Source organism: Triturus cristatus, chromosome 7, assembly GCF_964204655.1.
Source record: "Triturus cristatus chromosome 7, aTriCri1.1, whole genome shotgun sequence".
NCBI classification, from domain to species: Eukaryota; Metazoa; Chordata; class Amphibia; order Caudata; family Salamandridae; genus Triturus; species Triturus cristatus.
Window position 1 is genome coordinate 724,713,740 of NC_140590.1, and position 18,672 is coordinate 724,732,411.

General features: G+C 45.3%; 1 protein-coding gene across 3 annotated transcripts in view; it reads right to left on the bottom strand.

Annotated features, from left to right (window-relative positions):
- The window catches only part of SLC26A11 (solute carrier family 26 member 11), a 256,645-nt gene that overhangs the window by 92,417 nt on the left and 145,556 nt on the right, over positions 1–18,672 (bottom strand). For all 3 annotated transcript variants that reach the window (XR_014966589.1, XM_085617434.1, XM_085617435.1), the window contains exons 13-14: positions 18,284–18,411; positions 14,539–14,638 (exon numbers count right to left, since the gene is read on the bottom strand). Coding sequence is in view for 2 of the 3 variants with exons in the window: in XM_085617434.1 (XP_085473560.1) it covers positions 14,539–14,638; positions 18,284–18,411 (228 nt within the window). In the remaining variant the exon portion in view is untranslated. The remainder of the gene's footprint in view (positions 1–14,538; positions 14,639–18,283; positions 18,412–18,672) is intronic.

Sequence of the window (18,672 nt, forward strand, 5' to 3'; positions counted from 1 at the left end):
GCATAGGTCTGGAGGTACTCTTGGCAGAACATCCAAGTCTTTAGCTTCTTGTGGAAGTCGAGGAGTGGAGTGGTGGTCCTAATATGTAGAGGGAATTCATTCCAGTTTTTTGCTGTGATGAAGGAGAAAGTGCTACCTCCTGTCTTGCTTCTTCCGATCATTCATGTGAGGTAGAGAGAAGTGGAGAGTAGATGTCCATAGAGTTAGTAGAGCTGGAGTTGGTCATTGAGGTACGTTGGTCCTGCGTTGTAGAGGGCTTTGTAGGCGTGGATGAGAAGCTTAAATTTGCATTGTTTCTGGATGGGAACCAGTGCAGTTCCACAAGGTAGGGTGTGATGTGTGCGCTTCTGGGGATGTCAAGGATGAGTCTGGTGGCGGTGTTCTGGATGGTTTGGAGTCTTTGGATGAGTTGGCTGGAGATGCCAACATATAGTGCTTTGTTGTAGTTGAGTCTGCTGGTGATGAGGAACGGGTTGACCGTGCGTCCGGTGTCATTTGAAGATTTTATAAAGCATTCTGAGGATATGACAACAGTATGTGATCACGGCGTGGACTTGTTTGTTCATTGAGTGCTTGTCATCAAGGTTGATGCACAGGTTTCTGGAGGAGTTCTTTTTTCCAAAGAGTTTGAGGCAGTTCTCTTGCATTCAGTTTGCTACGTTAGACATGAAGGCGGTGGAGTTGACTCCTGGTGGTGTTTGTGTCGGTGAGGGAGAGAATGAACCGAGTCTCATAGGCATAGGAGACAATGTTGATGTTGTGTGTTCTTGTGATGGAGGCAATAGGTGCCATGTAAACACAGGAAAGGGCTGGGCTGAGGGAGGAGCCCTGGGGGCCTCCGCAGAAAAGCTGCTTGAGTTCAGAGGTGAAAGTGGAGAGTCTGACCCATTGTGTCCTGTTGGGGACGAAAGAGCTGATCTAACTTAGGGTGAGTCGTTGGACCCCTGATTCCTAAAGTCTGGCGATGTAGGTGCCATGTGAGACGGTATCGAACACTGCCAAAAGGTCAAGCAGAATAAGTGCAGGAGTCTCTCCTCTGTCCGTGACTGAGCGGATGTCCTCTGTTGCTGGAAGGAGGGCGGTCTCCATGCTGTGATTGCTGCGGACTCCTGATTGGGTGGATTCAAGGAGGTAGTGCTGGTCAAGTTGGGTGGAAAGCAGCATGTTGATCCTTTCTAAAGGACTTTGACTGGGAAGGATATAAGCTAGTAGTTGCTGAGGTCCTTGGATTAGCGGAGGGTTTCTTCAGCAGAGCAGTGACCTCTGTACAATTCCAGCTGTCAGTGAAGTATCCGCTGAAGATGGAGGAGTTGGTGGTGAGGTTGGCACTGATCAGTGTGCTTCCTAGGCTGTACATGTGGTGAGGGCAGGGGTCTGTGGGGGACCCTGAGTGGATGGTCTCCATGATTCTTTTGGTGTCATTTGTGGTGACCGAGCATCAGGTTGTTAGGAGACAGTTGCTCCTGGTGGTGGTGGGAGGTTGTGTGATGATGCCCTCTATGGAGGGTTAGGGTGGGAAGTTGGAGTAGATCTTGAGGATTTTGTTGTGAAAGAAGCCCGAAAGGTTGTCCCGGAGGGTTTGCGAGGGGATGATGATATTGGTGGCGGTCGTCATGCTGGTGAATTAATTGAGGATGCTGAAGAGTTCTTTGTCAGTGTTGGCGCAGGATTCAAGTCTGATCACGAGGGTCGCTTTTCTGACTTCTTTGATCTTTGCGTGGTATCTCCTGTGAGTGGAGTTGTAGGTGTCTCTGCTCGTCTCAGCTGTCAAATCTTGGCTATCAAACTGAAAGTAGTCTTCGTGAGTCTGTGGACGTTTATTGCAACTTAACAGTAATAACAAAGCAAGCGGGGATATTCTGGTTGTGACCTGGAATATAATGAACTGCTGGCACCACACACTGCGAGACATTAAGTGGGATGGGAGACTCATGAGGGAATCACCCCTATGACATGGTGTGTGGCTACCAGAGGTCCTCAACTGAGCGGCCTTACGAGATGGGACGCCATCAGTATATCGAAGGTAGGCAACCTATGGGAATCATCTCATATTAAGACCTTTGACCATCTGCAAAAGGACTTTGAGCTCCAAAAAACATAATTTTCTGCTACACTACTTTCAAATCCAGCACATCATGACAAAATCATCGAGTGCCTCCACGATGTTTAACCCGCTGGAGGCCCGCCTAACTATGGAACGGCAGAGGAATAAACAATTTCATACATGTACAGAACACAAATGGTGAACATGTCAGAACCATTACAAACACTTAGGGATAGATGGGAATATTAACTAGGGATACTTGAGGAGGAAGACTGGGTGGAAGCCAAAATAGCGGCAAGGGAACTGGTGATACTTGCGAGACTTAGTCTCATTCAATTCAACTACTTTCATGGGGTTAACCTTACACCGGCACAGCTACACAAAATGAGGAGGAGTCCTACTCTAAACTGCACAAGTTGTTGCTTACACAGGGGCACCTTTATGCACATAATTTGGGAGTGTCCAATCATATCCAGGTACTGGAGCAGAGTACAAGCAACCTTGGCTCGAGTGCTCGGCATTCACATTGATGAGACCCATAAAGATGGCAATTCTGGGAATAATATATGTGAAGAGAACATATAGGAAACCATACTAAAAAAGTGGACTGACTGTTCAAGCAACCATGGATAACAACATACCAATATATGTCAATTGAAATTCAAAATTTATTATCATATTTTTCAATTTTATGAGAATGGAAGACAATTAATAAGAAAAAATCATTCTGTATTGTACAGTGTAAATAGTGTGAATATTTGTGGCAAAAATTGTCAATGGATACAATTATATACAAATGATTTATGTATAAGCAAAATTCAGCTATATGTACATCAATATAATATCAATAACAATTTATATAAACATAAAAAAGTGGAAAAGAGAAGAAAAAGACATGTTTATATGACTTTCATGGCTAATGGCAAGTTCTGGGAATAATGCCATGTTGAGACGGAAACTGGGCTAGAAAAATGATTGGTGGCACCAAGCATGATGATTGCCAAAAGAGCGATTGCCTGAAACTGGAGACCTTCAACTACCTCAACGATGGCCGAGTGGACTAGAGTGATGGACTTCTGTGCTGCTGCTGAGGAATGGGTCTACCTGGACAGGGGGTGTCCAGCAAAATACAAAGAAATCTGGTCCCCATGGTGAGAGATGATGTAAAATGGGAGGGCAGGGCCCATTGGATCAGGAACCTGGTGAGGGTTGGTGAGAACAAGTAGCTGCAGTCAGTCTATATATGTGTAACAAAGATCAGGAATAAAGAAGTACGATATCTGAAACTGAGTTGGAATATTTATATTTTGCATTATGTTTTGAAAATATGGTCTGTTTTTCTTGTTAGAGTCAATAAAAAGAGTTAAAAAAAATTTATATGCAATACCTACTGGCTTGGCCAAAGCTTGGTACAAAATGTATTTGATCTGTCAAATTATCAAAGGATTGTACTGTATTTTGATTGGCATGTGTAAGTAGCACAATAAACAACCACACTACCACTGGTATATGTAAGCTGGAGCTAATCACAAAGGTAAGTTGAACGTGTGAGTAATTTGCATGTGCAACTTTATTCGGAGTATTCACAAAATCCAGGCATAAAGTTACTCAAAAGTGCAAACTCCCGCATATCCAGCCCCTGAAACAGAGGGTGGAACCAAATTTACGAGTGTAATGTACTACTAAAAAAAAACTCATTAAGTCCAGCACCACACATAGCCACCACCTGGTACTGCAAACCACTCCCATGGAAAACAATGGAGGCAGGGACTCAAATGTAGAAGAGCAAAGATTTTCACGTGGTAAATTATAGGGAAAGGTTAAAAAAAGTTTGTTTAACTTGGAAAACGTTTGCCAAAATATTTTTTATGTTATTATTGTAACTTCGTTTTATGTATTTATTTTAAATGTAGAACCAAAGAAAAATACATCAGCACTATTCAATTAATTGTCAAATAAATCTTTAAATGAAATGTAAACTATTTTTCTCAAGTTTAAATTAAATAATTAAAGTCAAAAATTACTTTTATTATGTATTATTCAAAGTTATGCATACAATTCAATAGAAAGAAATGTAATTATATTTTAATAACATGTATTGTAACATTAATGTTTGAATGTCAAAAATGTGTACTATTTTCATATTTTTTATTAACATTAAATTCTATTTAATTATATTTCCAACTAGTTTAACATTATTTTCTATGGATTCGTATTTTAAGTCCCATACTCCACTAACTTCTGCGGGAGGGTGTTGCAGTACCAGTGGCTTGCAATGTGTGGTGCTGGTCTTCCTTCAGCTCTGATATGCAGTAATGTACTACCATTTTAGATCCCTTTTTGAGGTAGTAACATTCGAAGTGATGTTTGTGAATAGTAATGTGCTTACTCTTTTGTGGATGGGTACACAACCCTCCCTAAACACCTTCCTAACCTTTAGCCCTTCCTTACTCCTCCCTACTACCCTCCCCTTTAGTAGTATTTCCCATTTTCAGCCACTACTCCTCCCACATTTACTCCTAGAACGTATACTTACGTATGCAGAGACTCCGGTCTCGGTGCAGAGATCCCTGCACATAAAAGATTGGAGAGGCAGAGGTGTAAACTCTGCACGTAGGTTTGTGAACAGCACTGAGTAGTTTGTTTGTAGTACTATATACTGATTCATCCATGACCCATAATGATTATTACCATACACCCAGTTACACCACTTCACCTTAAACCTTTATTCACAGCAACACTCATGCACTCACTCTCACCAAGCATTCAATGACAGTTCCTCACTCAAGCCATTCACTCGTGCACTCACATCAACACACACCAATTTAGCCACTCATACTAAAATATGTGCAAGGAGCAGTGCATTCATTAATTCTCACAAAGCACCGGACATTGTGTTTATACAGTTGTCTATTTTTTCAAAGAAAGCTACATGAAAGTTTCATTCTAAATTACTTACATGGGCTGTGAGAATTTGAAATGCACAGCCATTACCTGCAGACCAACCCCCTTTTCAAAGTTAACAACCAAAGAAGTAGTAAATGTATATGGGAAAACATGGTGTCCTAAATTGTGCATGCTTGAAAAAAAAAAATTAGGGTTGTTTTTGGAGGTTGGGTATAATGTTCTCATGACCCACAACACCGGAGAGGGGGAAATAGAAGATGGAAAGAGTCAAACCTTCAAAACAGAAATGATTCACCTCAACCCTTGCCCCCATTACTATCTGAACGTATGGCTCAATTAGTGTGTTTGTGTCCATATGGGGAGAATGTGGATGCTTGCCCAAACACCAACAGCTATTCGCACTCTTGTTTTCTTCTTGAAAGTGCACCATAGAGGGCACCCGTAGCCATCTTGAAGAAGAAACTGCATGAATAAGAGCAAAGGAGCAAGTCAGTGGGGAGCTCGGTACCTACCCAACGCAGTGAGGGAGAAAGGGAGCTCAGTACACTGTACAGTATGTTGAGAGAGTCGGAGATTTCAGTAAACTGCAAAGGACTGGAAGGGAGTCTGCGTAAATGACACTCCACAGGTCAGTGAGGGAGTCGTCAAAGAGCTTAGACACTTGGACAAAACAGTGTTGAGTCATCTGAAAACTCCAACATACTGTCCAAAGGACAAAGAAAATGCTGCAGGCAGATCCAGTGTCCACCACCAAGTTGGTACCTGACTCCAGGTCTCTAGAGCTCAGTAGTGCCAAAGGTACCACTGTCCCATTGGACGCTACAAAAAGACCAGAGCGAAATAGTGGTGACACTGTCAAGTGAAGGCAGTCTTGCCTCTACCACGAACGCCTATGTCAGAAAAGGAGCTGCAGGAAAGAAAAGTGAAGTCAGACACTGACTGATAGAGACAAGGAGCAAGCAAGATTGAAGTTCGAGAGTGGGAATTAGAGTAGAGGCAAGGACAGAGACCGAGTAGGCAGCTTTGGAGAATAAACAGGTGTAAGGGCAGGCAGAATTTAAAATGAAGGAGTGAATGGAGAATGAAAGCATGTATGGAAGGAGAGAAAGCACAGGCAGTAAGAGAGACTGAGATGAAGCAGGACTGGATACAGCACAGGCGTGAACAGAGTGAGATGGGCATTGACACAGACTTCTCTCTGATATGATTGAAGACCGGCAGCTGCCAGGATTACAGAGAAGAGTTCAGGGGTCAGCAGAGCGGTCTTAGCCGGGCACAGATCTCGAGGCAGGTCTGTCCATCCTGGAGATTATTCTTCACACGAACACAGTCAGGACAAAGTGCTTAATCTTATTTCACTGCACAGGCCATTCCGAGGAGCTCCTCCCTCTGGCAATTTACCTTCTGTCTTTGCAGCTCATGGGGGAAGACCAGACACAATCCACAAGTTCCCTTCTTCAGAGTTTGACGAGAGCCACTGCAGTGAGTCATGTTCCTGGGTCAAGAGTTCTGTCTGGTCCAGGTTACAGGGTGGGGCAGTACTGGGTCCTGACCAGCAGAGGGCGGAAGTCCAGCTCCATTAACCGCCAGCAGAGGCAACAGACAGAGCAGGCTGGACTCCGGGACAGTAGATCAGCACCCTAACTGCAAACAGAAGGGCGACAGGCAGCAGGGAGTCACAGGCTGCCAGAGGGAAAACACCCAATAGATACTCTCATACGACACGTGACAACGTCCCTTGAGCCATGGATTTTAAGGTAAGCACTGGCTGCAGCGCTGTGAGAGGTAAAACAGTGACAGCCAGTAATTTTGACAGGAAGGGCGGGTGACTACACGCAAACATATACACAAACTCTCATACCCATGCATTCACACACGCACACACCTTCACAACAATCAACAAATTCATACATTTATGCATATAAGCAGGCACCAAATATTCAGCTCCAGGGGCAAAAAGCTTCGGAGGCAGACGTAACCAGTCTATACAAGCAAAGGGGCCATGCCCCCTCAACTCTTTTTTAGAGAAGAGTATTTGTCGGGGCGAGCATAAGTCAGCCTGACAGGCACTCTTCTTGTTCAGGTCTGGCAGTCAGGAGCTAGATATGCACAAAAAGTGCAGGCTCTTTGCTACCGGAGCTGAACTTTGCCAGCCTGAGGATTTCACAGCCCTGTGGGCGAGGCCTGGTAAAAGTGCCGTGAGGCATGGGCGTAGGAAGTGTGGGGGACGCGGGGGATATATCCCCCCAGATTTTGGAGTGGGCAGACACGGGGGGACAAGGGTGGGGGGGACGAGGGGACAAAGGAATTTCCCCTCTCCCTTCTGTTATCGCAGGGCCATTAGCACACGAAAGCGCTACCTAATGGCCCTGCACTTGACCTGCCTGGAGTCAGAGGCCACCCGCCCTCTGCCTTTTGTTATGCTGCAGGAAGGCTCAGCCGTTCTGGGAAGGGGAGAGAACGGAGAAAAAATAAACGCTGTCTCTTTTCCTTCATGGCAAGGGCCGTGTCCACTACTCCTGATCTGCCTCTGGCGGCTGCCCTCCTCTCTTTATTCCTCCACCTCTTTCTGTCTCTGTCTCGCTCCTGCTTACGTGCTGATTTCAAGAGGCAGCTCTTAAGGTACTCTCTCTTGCCTCTCCTTTTCTTTATTTGTTCCCCTGTGAAATTGATCCAAAAAAGGCCGAACACTTTGGCTGTAAATGTCCTCATTTTCTGACCGTTTTCTATAGAAAAGAAAAACCTCGGAATGGAGAGAAAAAATAGTTAAATACCTAAATAAAGCAATACAGAGTGGACAGCAGACAGGCCAGACTGTTATTTACACCCACACATATTAGCGCCACTTTACAGAGTTTGCCAGTGAAAGCGCTACTTTCTTTTTATCTTCTTTCTTTGAACAACATTGTTTTCCCAGGGTGGGTAAATGCGCCATTCCTAAAGGGACTGCAATACCTGGTTGATGGGTAGAGTGGAAACGTTTCATATGATCGTTTTCAACTTTTTAATTATATTAGCTTATAAAATGCGGCTCTGTGTTTGGGGATGTGGTCTTTTTTAAACCAAACTGCATACATTTTGAAAGGATATAAGCAATGGACATTGAAAGGGGTCCCTTCCTGGTCCTGTAGCCATGTCTTGAACTTTTCAGGCAAAATCACTTACTGATTTCTGAATAATGAGTTTAAAACCGTTAAGGTAACCATGTTTTTTTCTGATTACAGTTCACATGCTTTGCTTATTCTTGCATTCCCTATGAGTGTTTGCTTTTTCCAGGGTGTTATTCATTTTTTTCAGGCAGCATTTTACTGTTGTCTAGTGCATAATTTGAATTTAGTCGCAGCACAATTGAGTTGTGCTGAAGGCAGTGCGAGTTTCTCTCAGTGGGGCAGTATGGTGTTCAGTGTGGGAGAGAATGTGGCACTCTGGCCAGAGCTGCTGAATTTGGAACTGGAGAACTATGTTCAGACCTTTATGACCAGTTCACCATACCACACTCCTGACAGAGCTTATTCCGATGCTACACCTTAGAAGGCCCGATAGACCTTAGAAGCCCAGGTGTCTTAGCACCCGCAGGTGGACCTGTCCACCACAATCCATACTGCAGTTCACTTCCAGTCTTACGGGCAGGCATATGAAGAAGCACATCCTAGATCGACAGTGAATCTGTCATTGAGGTCACAAGACCCTTGAGGCCAGTCCACCTCACCCATTGGTACCTCCATTGGCCTTTTTCCAGCACTAGCAGTGCAACTTGCCAGGGGTTGGCAATGTAGGATTTGCATGCACACCAAACTTAGGGGGTGATTATAATGGCAGTGGGACCGCCACGTCACCCCGTCGGTGGCGGTCCCACCGCCATTGGTGACTGCATCACAGCCCGCCATATTACAATGGCGGGTGGTTACCTGGCGGTCGGAAAGACCAACCACCACGCACCCGATGGGCTTCTTGAGCCCGCCGGTGTGGTGGAGGGGCTCGTGGTTCCTACAATGCTGGTGGTGCCTACCATGCACCGCAGCAGGGATTACGATGTCCCTTACCCGCCAGCTTATCAATGGCGGTTCACCTGCCATGGAAATGCTGGCGAAAGGGACATTGGGGGCCCATAGCAGGCCCCTTTACCCCTGGCCCCCAGACATGGGTCCTGGGGGGCATCTATGATGCCCCACAACATATCATTGCACCATGTGGCAGGCACCGATATATTTAACATGTTCCTTTTTTTTTTACTTTGCGGCGGATGATGCAGCCAGCAGCACCTGCTGCAATGTAAAAGATAGGCACTGCGAACACCGTAGTGGCAGTCGCATTGTAATGCCTATCGTGGGGCCTCCACCTTGAAGGCCAGCGGTCCCATTCCCCGATTCGATGGCGGTGGTACTGAAGTCCGCCTGCCATCGTAGTCAGCCCCTAAGTTTGCATTTTATGAATATGATTCAGCGGGAAATAAATTGATATTTGCAATTTAATTGACTTTGGTTGGCCTCTTATCTATGAGATTTCCCTGTTGAATGTGCCTTTACATTATACATTTTCGGTTGTATGAATTGATTGCATACTACACTCTCCTACAGGTATTAATGTGAGTGTCATTAGGAGTGTCTGGGACCAATTGTTTTCTTAGGAATTGTTTTCTTTACTAACCTTTGCAAAGGGCCCTAAACTTCACAGCAACACAAGTCACATTTCTTTTAGTAATTTGGGATCCGTTTGAGCTACAAAATTGTTTTGGAGGAAATCGTTAGATTATGCAGCAGATTATGTATTATGTGGCAAATATGATACAGCCATAGTTAAGTGGAAAACATTTTTCCACTTAATTTTGCCCCAACATTGTAGTTGATCAATTTGTAAGTTCCCCAAACCCAAAAGTCGAGTTTGGGCACAATTTGCATTTTAAAAGCAGCCCTATAACACAGGGCTACTTTTAAACTAACCTCAGGCTTCAGCAGTGTACACATGCAAGCGCAGAAAGGGCTGCTGGCCTCTAAACTGCCATGCCTTATTATATTCTAGGGACTTAAAAGTAGTTCTAATCCCCCTGCCCTATTATGTACTAGGGCCTTATAGGAGAGGTCATGCCAATCATAGGGGTACCCTAACCCATAGTGCACCCTAGTGTATGTAGGTGTTTTCACTGTATTTTTAAGGGCCTCTTTCAGAATAGCACTGGCTGTTTAGGCAGAGGACAGGGTCAGTCAGTCAGGTACCACCAGTACCAGTCAGCAAAAAGTTGGGGAGTGCCCAGGGCGGCTTTGCAACACTAGAGAAACACAAACTCAGAATGTAAAACATAACACCATGGTTGGGGGGTTCTCTTCAATAATCAGAATTGATTTCTATCCTAATGAACCCATTTTCCAACATTAGGATAGGGAAAGACTGGGGAAAAATCATAACGTTCTAATCTATACATTGAAGTTTTTATGCAGCTCTTTGATGACGGTTAATAGCTCACTGTTCAATGTTAGGATTTTAACTTATAAACTTCAAATACCAAAAGAATATCTCAGACAAAAGCAGTAACTCACTGACCTTTTGAATTAAAACTTTCACTAGACAAGCCTTCGATCTCTCTCAAAAAAAGAACATTAATCACCAAAGTTATCTTCACATTTTTATTGTTGCCGGAAAATTGCTGGAGACCAGGAATGCAGCAGCAGGTACTTTTCAAACCATAATGCACTTGCAAACACGACGCCCCCACCCTAAGTCAGCGGCCTTTGTTTGCTTTGTGCATTAAGATGCAAGATTCATATATATGTTTTTTTTAAACATTTGGTCTCATTACTATATGAATGTAAATAACAATAAAGCATACATGCAAACTGTGACTACATGCCTGCTTTTCTCAATATTTCACTTCGAAAGTATGCAATTGTATTTGTTTAACGGGCGGTGATTTGTATAGGGTCACTGGAAAGTGCACAAGGTTGTCCCTGTCCCCCCCAGAATTTTAGTGTCTCCTACGCCCCTGCCTTGAGGCCCCATCCCCCCCCCCCCCCACCCCCCCGCCACGGATGAGTGGGAATGTCACTGATTGCCTTGGACCTGGGCGCCTACGTTTTAAGCCATTCAGTTCCCAGGGCAAAGCGTCAATCCTTGACACCTCGTTACAGAGAGAGGTGGGGGCAGTAGTCTAACGGACCCCATCCCACTCTGACAAGTGAGAGACTGTTTCCTTGCCTCGTTAAGGTCAGCTAATGGCAGCGGTCCCAACCCTCCTGGGACCTCCAAGGCTTTCTCTCCGGGAGCTGCAGGACAGCTACATTTTATGTAATTTAATATCTGGTGCGTGCGTGTATGTATAAATGTATGCATTTGTTGTGAGTGTTGTGAATAGGTGTGTGTGTTTATGCATGGGTGTGAGAGTGTGTGTGTATACGTGTGCGCCTGTGGCCCGCTCGCACCACTCCCTTCCAAAATGACTGCCCGCCACTGCTCGGAAATCCCAGGAGGGTTGAGAATGCTGCCTTCCCCTTGTCACGGTGTGGGAAGGCAGCAGTCACTCACTTGTCACGGTGTGGGAAGGCCATATGGATGGGCCGTGGCTGTTAAAAGTCGAGCACAGGTGCTCCCAATATCACGAATCACCCGCAGAGTGAGTTTTTCCACCAAGGACATTTCACTGTTATCAAAAAGTTGACATTTTGTATATACATTTATGCTGACATTCCATCACAGCTGTCTGACATGCACATTTACAAATTGACACAGAGAGAATGTCATGTGGCAGTTTGCAATGAACACTGTGTGGAATGACCCAGAGGCTGCAGGAGGGTGGCGGCAGCAAAGCAGATCGGTGTTAAGAGGAGCAGAAAAAGGCTCTTCAGCGGGAGAGTTGGAGGGTGAATGAGGTGCAGTATGGAGGGGCAGCCCTAACAACCTCTCAAAATCAAGTGACCTTATGTAGACATCTGTGGAAATACTGTGGGCTGATCCAAAAATATCACAGCCAGCCAATACCTTAGATGAGTCTCTAAAACAAGCCAACAGCTGAAGTGGGCTGACCCAATATATTTTGGATGTTGTAGTTACATAAGACCTTCCAGGCACCTAAAGCTGTCTTTAGTCAGACTTACAAATGTGCAACTTTTCCAACTTCACTTAAAAGGAGTGTCTTACTCTGCCGTCGCCCCAGTGTAGATATGTAGAGACTGTGCACAACTTGGTGGAGTAGGGGCATATCATGTGTAGCCCAGAGTGAATTGAAACATCACAGGAATAAAAAAAAATCTTCAAATATCTAAATTTGGATTGAAGGCATGGACAAATGGACCAACATTGTGGACACGTGTTAGAGCAATCTGTGCCTAAACCCATCAAATCCTGCCCGGGGGGGGGGGCAGCGAACCAGTGGCTCTGCCAGACAGCGCTTTCCACTATCTTTCAACCCTGTGGAAATCATTAGAGTGGGCCCCTCGCTGGGCCTGTGCTGGTCAACTGGTGACATCTGGTGGAGGAGGTGTCTGAGACCTGCCGGACTAGAATGCAGGACGGCACAATCTAGGCCACAAAATTGGTGCACATATACAAGAAAAGGCATGGAATGCAGCTGAAGTTTGGGGAGCAGCAGGCGATTCCTGTGGACAGAGGTGGCTGGCTCAAGTGAGAGGTAGTCTTTGTGGGTGCCTGTGGGGCTAAGGCATGCACCAGCCACGGAGCAGGACAGACTGGAACTGACGCAGACAGGCTCACCCGTTGCTCAGTAGATTGCTCCGCACTTTCCAAGGAAGCCCTACCTTCCAGTGTAGACCCCTGGAGGGGAACTCTTGAGTTTGTCTTGAGCAGCGTTGCATCGAGTGACTGACCCTTCACTGCACAGTAGGCACAAGGCCTGGCTATTAGCATTCATTGGGTGGATGCTGGTAACCCTTCTCCTCTGGAGCAGGGGTGCACACACACACACACACACACACACACACACACACACACACACACACACACCTGACAGACTGGGAGTAACCTGTATTATTTGGTGCTGCGACTCCAGAAGACTGAGGGAGGAACTAGGGGCACTCCTGAAATATGTCCTAGATGGTAGCTGTGTGCCGTAAAATTGTCAGAAAACAAATGCACCAGAGCCCCTGTGCAGGACTCATTTTTTCAGTAAGATCATGGTGAAAGATGAGACTGAAGCTACATATCCAAACCGAAATATAACAATTCATTATGGCACCACCCAGACCGGCACAGTTCATGCAGAATGGGGAGCTGGCCTTGATGGAGTTTATCTTACGGGCCATCCAGGCAGCATGTTCCTGGTTGTGCCAAGACCATAGCAATGTGGTATACAGGGTCATGTCTGCAGAGGCCTGAAATTTGGATGCAGAGAACTCCGTGCAGGAGCTCATGTCAACGGTGGTCCAGGTGGTTCAACTCATTGAGACAGGAGGAGACTATATTGGAAGATACGGAGGGAAGAGCACACAGCAACAACCTGCGCGTAGTGGGATCATAGAGGTATCCCATCAAGAAACATTCCTGCACAAATGGCTTTTGACCTGGGTACCAGCTGAGGAGTTCTCAACGTATTCATCATCAAATGGCCACACTGGGCCCCAATTCTAAAATCCCCTACCCGACTAATCTATATGGATAGGGACAGCATCCCCAAGGTGATTAGGAACTTCACTGAAGTTCTTAATAAATCAACTAAAGTAATTCTGTCCCCTAATATACCAGAAGCTCCAACAGCAGAGAAAGACCTTTGTGGCAGTCAAACTGAAACTCAGACCACTGCAGTCGGACTACCAGCTACTACACACAGCAAACTGAGGGTGATCGTTCACAGTAAGCCCCTCTTCTCTGAGACACCAAAATCCACACAGGGCTGTTTAGAAGAGTGGAAGGAATAGTAAAGATGTCTGGCCTGCAACAAGACCAAAGAGCATGTGAATTTAGATGGCAATCTTGGGACACTGGGGGAAGGAAAGGGGTGGCGCAGGGGGGGAAGGAACCAAGAGCTACAAAACGTTGATCAGGCAATGGCGACAAAAGATGCCAGAGTACTGAGCGATCAGGCCTGTCTGACACTGACAGGAGTGAACAAGACGAAGAGTGAGAACAACATAGACTGACTAATCCAGCTGGAAATGAGCAGCTATGAAACAGAGAGCATCGTCTTTGACTTTATACTCCGCTATCCTGATGCTCACCTCCCAGCACAAACTCTCCTCACACTCCTTATTCCTTTTTGAGGCATTGCTGGCTGAGCTCCGTGCAGAGAAAAGTTCTCACTTAGACAATGGAATTTAAAGATTGGCTTCTGGTTGGGCATGGAGCACATCATCTTTATTCACTGGCAGAGATTACATAAGACTCAATGGAGTTTTAAGGGCATGGGGAAGGGTGTTAGCCCTTTTGGAAGGGGTCAGATGGAATTACGTTTGGATGACAGATGACTGCGGGTGGAAGTGTGGGGGGTGAGGTTTTACTAGTTAATATTTATTTTCCTTAAAGTTTGTTAGACACGCTAAATTAGCAGAAAATGAGGGCACCTTGATACTTAGATACTCTCATACAATACATGGACCTAGTTAAGATACTGGGTACTGAGTCCATCCACAGAAGACAAAGATTACCTGCAAGCGCTCCTTCGTATATCATGTTCCGGATATATTCCATTGACAGGAAACTCATCCCACTCTGTGGTTGCAGAAGTAGACACTTCTGGTGAGAGACCTGCAGAGAAAGCAAAGGGTCAGTCAATGGAAGTTTTCAGAGGTTTGGTTGTACTGTTGCTTGACTTTGGAATCAGTCAATAATGGTAGCCATTTTTCCTGACACAAGAGTAATAACTAGCACTGTTGACTGGCTCATAGGCCAGTGTGCATTCTATGCCATCCTGCTCTCATGCTCTTCATTTTTAGGTCTCGCCTAGGCAGCCCGCATGCGCTGCTCGAGGAGGGCCTTTACCCATCGGTATGCTCCTTTTCAAGCACACTTGTGCTTGTGCTGGCATCCACCTTGCGGGAGCGAGCAGCGGCGGGCGTGGTAATTGAAAACATATGGCTCTCGCGCCGCCGCTGCTCGCTCCCTGAAGGCGGATGCCAGCACAAGCACAAGTGCACTTGCCTGCTCTTTCGTGGCCGTGAAATTCTTTCCGCCTTTCTTTTGCGATCTTCTTTTGCAGATCACGGTGTGTTCCTAAAAGTTCTTTGCACACCGCGGCGTGCTCCTTCATGCTCTTTTTTATCTCCCCTCCCGCTTTGCATTTGGTGTCCCCCGCAACTTGGTATTTATTTCTGCATTTCTTTTGCAGAGCGCGGCGTGGTCCTAGAAGTTCTTTTTCTTCCCCCTCCCACGGTATTTATTTTGCACACAGCAGCACGCTCCTTGAAGCTCTCTTTCTTTCTCCCCTCCCGCTTCGAATTAAGAGCCCCCCCACTCGGCATGCATGCATGCTTTCATTTTACAAATGTCAGACTGCAACAAAGGCAGAAAGGCACGGAAACCTGGCCCTGGGCACGGCCATTGCAGGTAAACTGCCTTGGGAGTGGGGAGCAGTACACGTTTCCCTCCATATGCGTGATTTAGCTTTAGCAATGGCAGAGTGCCACAAACATTTGCATGCTGCGTTTGTATGCCGTAGCATGCTCCTTGAAGCTTGTTTTCTTCCCCCCTCCCATTTTGCATTAGGAGCAATGAACTTTAGATTGCCGCAGCGTGCTCCATTTTTCACCCTCCCTTCGCATTAAGAGACTCCCTCGTTATTTCTTTTGCATGCTGCAGCGTGCTCCTTGAAGCACTTTTTCTTCCCCCCTCCAACTTCGCATTAAGAGCTGATTCTTCCACCCTCGGTATATGGGTACTCTCACTTTACAAATGGCAGAGTGCAACAAAGACAGGAAAGTGCGGAAACCTGCCCCTGAGCACAGACATCGCAAGGAAACTGCCTCTAAAAGCGAGGAGCAGTAGATGCTTCCCAAAGCTTTAACCGAAATAACCGTATCTTCACAATCAGCCCTAGACTTTCAAGAGAGCGCACCATTGTGATGTGTGCTTACACAGCATCACGCCAAGCTGCCCTTTGTCTGTTTCTTTATTGCGCAGTAACTGCAGCTGTTAACGCCCCTTACACCTCACATCCTTAAAGTTCTGCGATATCCTGTACTTGCCAAATAGTTTGGACTGTTTTTGGATTTTTTTTACAGGCGGGTGTGGTTGTTATTAATTTACACCCGTATCAATTAGTCATTCATCTCTTTTCACGTTATAAGTTTTTTCCATTTGTTAAATCACCATAAGCTACATTAATCTTTTTTGCGTAGTCTATCGCTTGTTTTTTCTTCTTTCGTCTGTCTTGCCTGCGCCCTGCCACCCATCACCAATTGTCTGCAGCCATAAATGAATACCCCAGGCGACTGCACATCACTGTCAAATAACTAGGCACCTCCTGTGGTCTCTTCCTGAACTCCCATTTATTTACGAGTACTACACCAAGCGAAAGCTTGTGACTTCAGTGAAAATACTTGCTCTAACTACGGCCTTAAGTGTTGCAGCTGTCCACATTTTGTCAGTGTATGTCTTTAGTCCTTGTTGTAGATGCGTTAATATAATGGTGTCTGTGGGCGTGCACTAGAGCTAATAGTTCTTGCTTTGATGTGCTGATGCGTGAAGACACAGGCATGCACAAATGAGGTATCCTTGCTTAGCACATTAAACCCAGACTTATTAGCTTTGCCAATACGGCTATTCATAGTAGCTTTCATTCACCACTTGTGATTGATTCAGTTCTTCAATGCCCTCTCTAATCTGTGTACACACAGATCCTGCATTCATAACAAGATGTGTGTGGGTCCTTTTGATGTAACTACATGCCCCCCCCAACCGCTTTTGTGTGATTGATGCTACTTCACACAGAGGCAGTGCCAAATTGAGTTCTTGGTGTGTTGGCTGTAAGCTGTCTAGAATGTGTAACTCAGTCATTATTTGCTAAACTTGAATGTGGAGGCACCCACATGGACTATGGCACTTTAGAATGCAATTTGTTCAGGTTTGTTTTGCAGCGCGTGGCTTGACAAATTTGTTTAGCTGGGGGTTAGTTAAACAGTGTTAATGTTTAGAAGGTATTCAGTAGAATATCAAGGACTTCGTAGTCACCAAGAAGCGCATGTTAGTGCTGGTTGTTGAAGTTGGTTGCCTCAAGCTGTTATATCGTGTTCTGACTAGGGCCTCTCACTCGTTGTTGGAAAACTCTTGCATAAATTGCTACCTCTCACAAGCCACAACAAAATTAAAGAAGAGAGTCAGTAGATCTGACTTGTGAAGAAGATGCCATGTACATGTATCCAAAGGCTACACTGCACACAACTTTGTATTTGTACAGGTTTAGTGCACGCTCCATGCACTGAATTAGATTGCAAAACTATCAATGGTGAAAGGGTGGGAATAAATGTTTTGAACGTGATGTCTTTAAATATGTTCATGTTGCAGTGTATTGGTGTGTGGGACTGTTAGTATGTATAGGTTAGTGCAAATGTCACAAGCAGTGTTAAGGCTGGAGAAAACGTTACTGCACGTACTGGTAGCATACTATCTTGTAATATTTTCCATAGTATGACTTAGGAATTGTTTTATTGCTATTATATTCATAGTCTTGTATGGGTGCAGGCATGGGTGCAGGTATCACTGCTATTCCTCTGATCAGTTTTCTTTCTAGGTGGGAAGAAAGTGGGGGTGGAGGGAGAGTTTCCCCAAAGTTCTGCATGAGCTAATACCCAGTTGTGGTTGTGATGGTGCCTCTTCAACCTCCCTGCTAAGGATATCGGAGCGGATTTTGAACAGCTAACCTTCAGACCAGAAGCCTCTTCATTTGGGCCAGTATCTGTGAGACCTGGGGACTCACTAAGTAAAGTGCTTAATGAAAAGGAGCAGGTTATACGCTTAAAGAGCTACTCGTTCTTCCCCAAAACACTGCGTCCTTGTCTATCCATTCGGCCATGGTCTCAATAGCCTGAACAACAAGCATTGGCATAGCCAATAGGTCTCGCCTTTGGGACCTTATAAGTGTTTAGCCATGTAACAGTTGATGTTGTTGCACCAAGGATATTGTGCTGGATAACTAAACACTTATAAGGTCCCAAAGGAGAAACCTACTGGCTATGTCAATGCTTGTTTAAACTATCAGCTGTCCCTTGCAAGTGCTGAAGAGGATGGCCTATACCTAAAGTTAGATTGGACGTTTCCCTCTCTCAATATTTTAATTAATGAGCTAAAGCAGAATGAATCAACACTGTTGGTACCGTCTCTCTGGCACTCCTTTAGATGGGATTCATAAACACATGCGTTAACTACAAATCAGCACCACTTCAGCCTGTTACCCACCTTGATCTGGGGTCTGGCGATGGGATATAGGGCAAGGATGCCCGAAACAATCACTCCAGCTATGACGCCATAGTGCACCTCCCATAAACCGAGGAGGAACGCGAGACAAAGAGGAATCAGGTCCAGCTCTGAGGGTGGAAAGAAAAAAAGATGATGCTTTCTTAACACAGTTGCAGAGGCACTAGATATACAATTTAGGGAACCCAGGGCTCAAATCCCCCAAAAATGAACAGTATTAAAAAGAGAAAGACCGATTCAGAAAAGCTATGCGAAAGGATTTCAGTAGTGAGCGAAAATACTATGTCACCTGGGAACAGAAACTAAAAAACAAAACAGGATGTAATTGCTGCAAGGAGTTGCAATGTTGAAGTAACTACTCTTCAATTGAG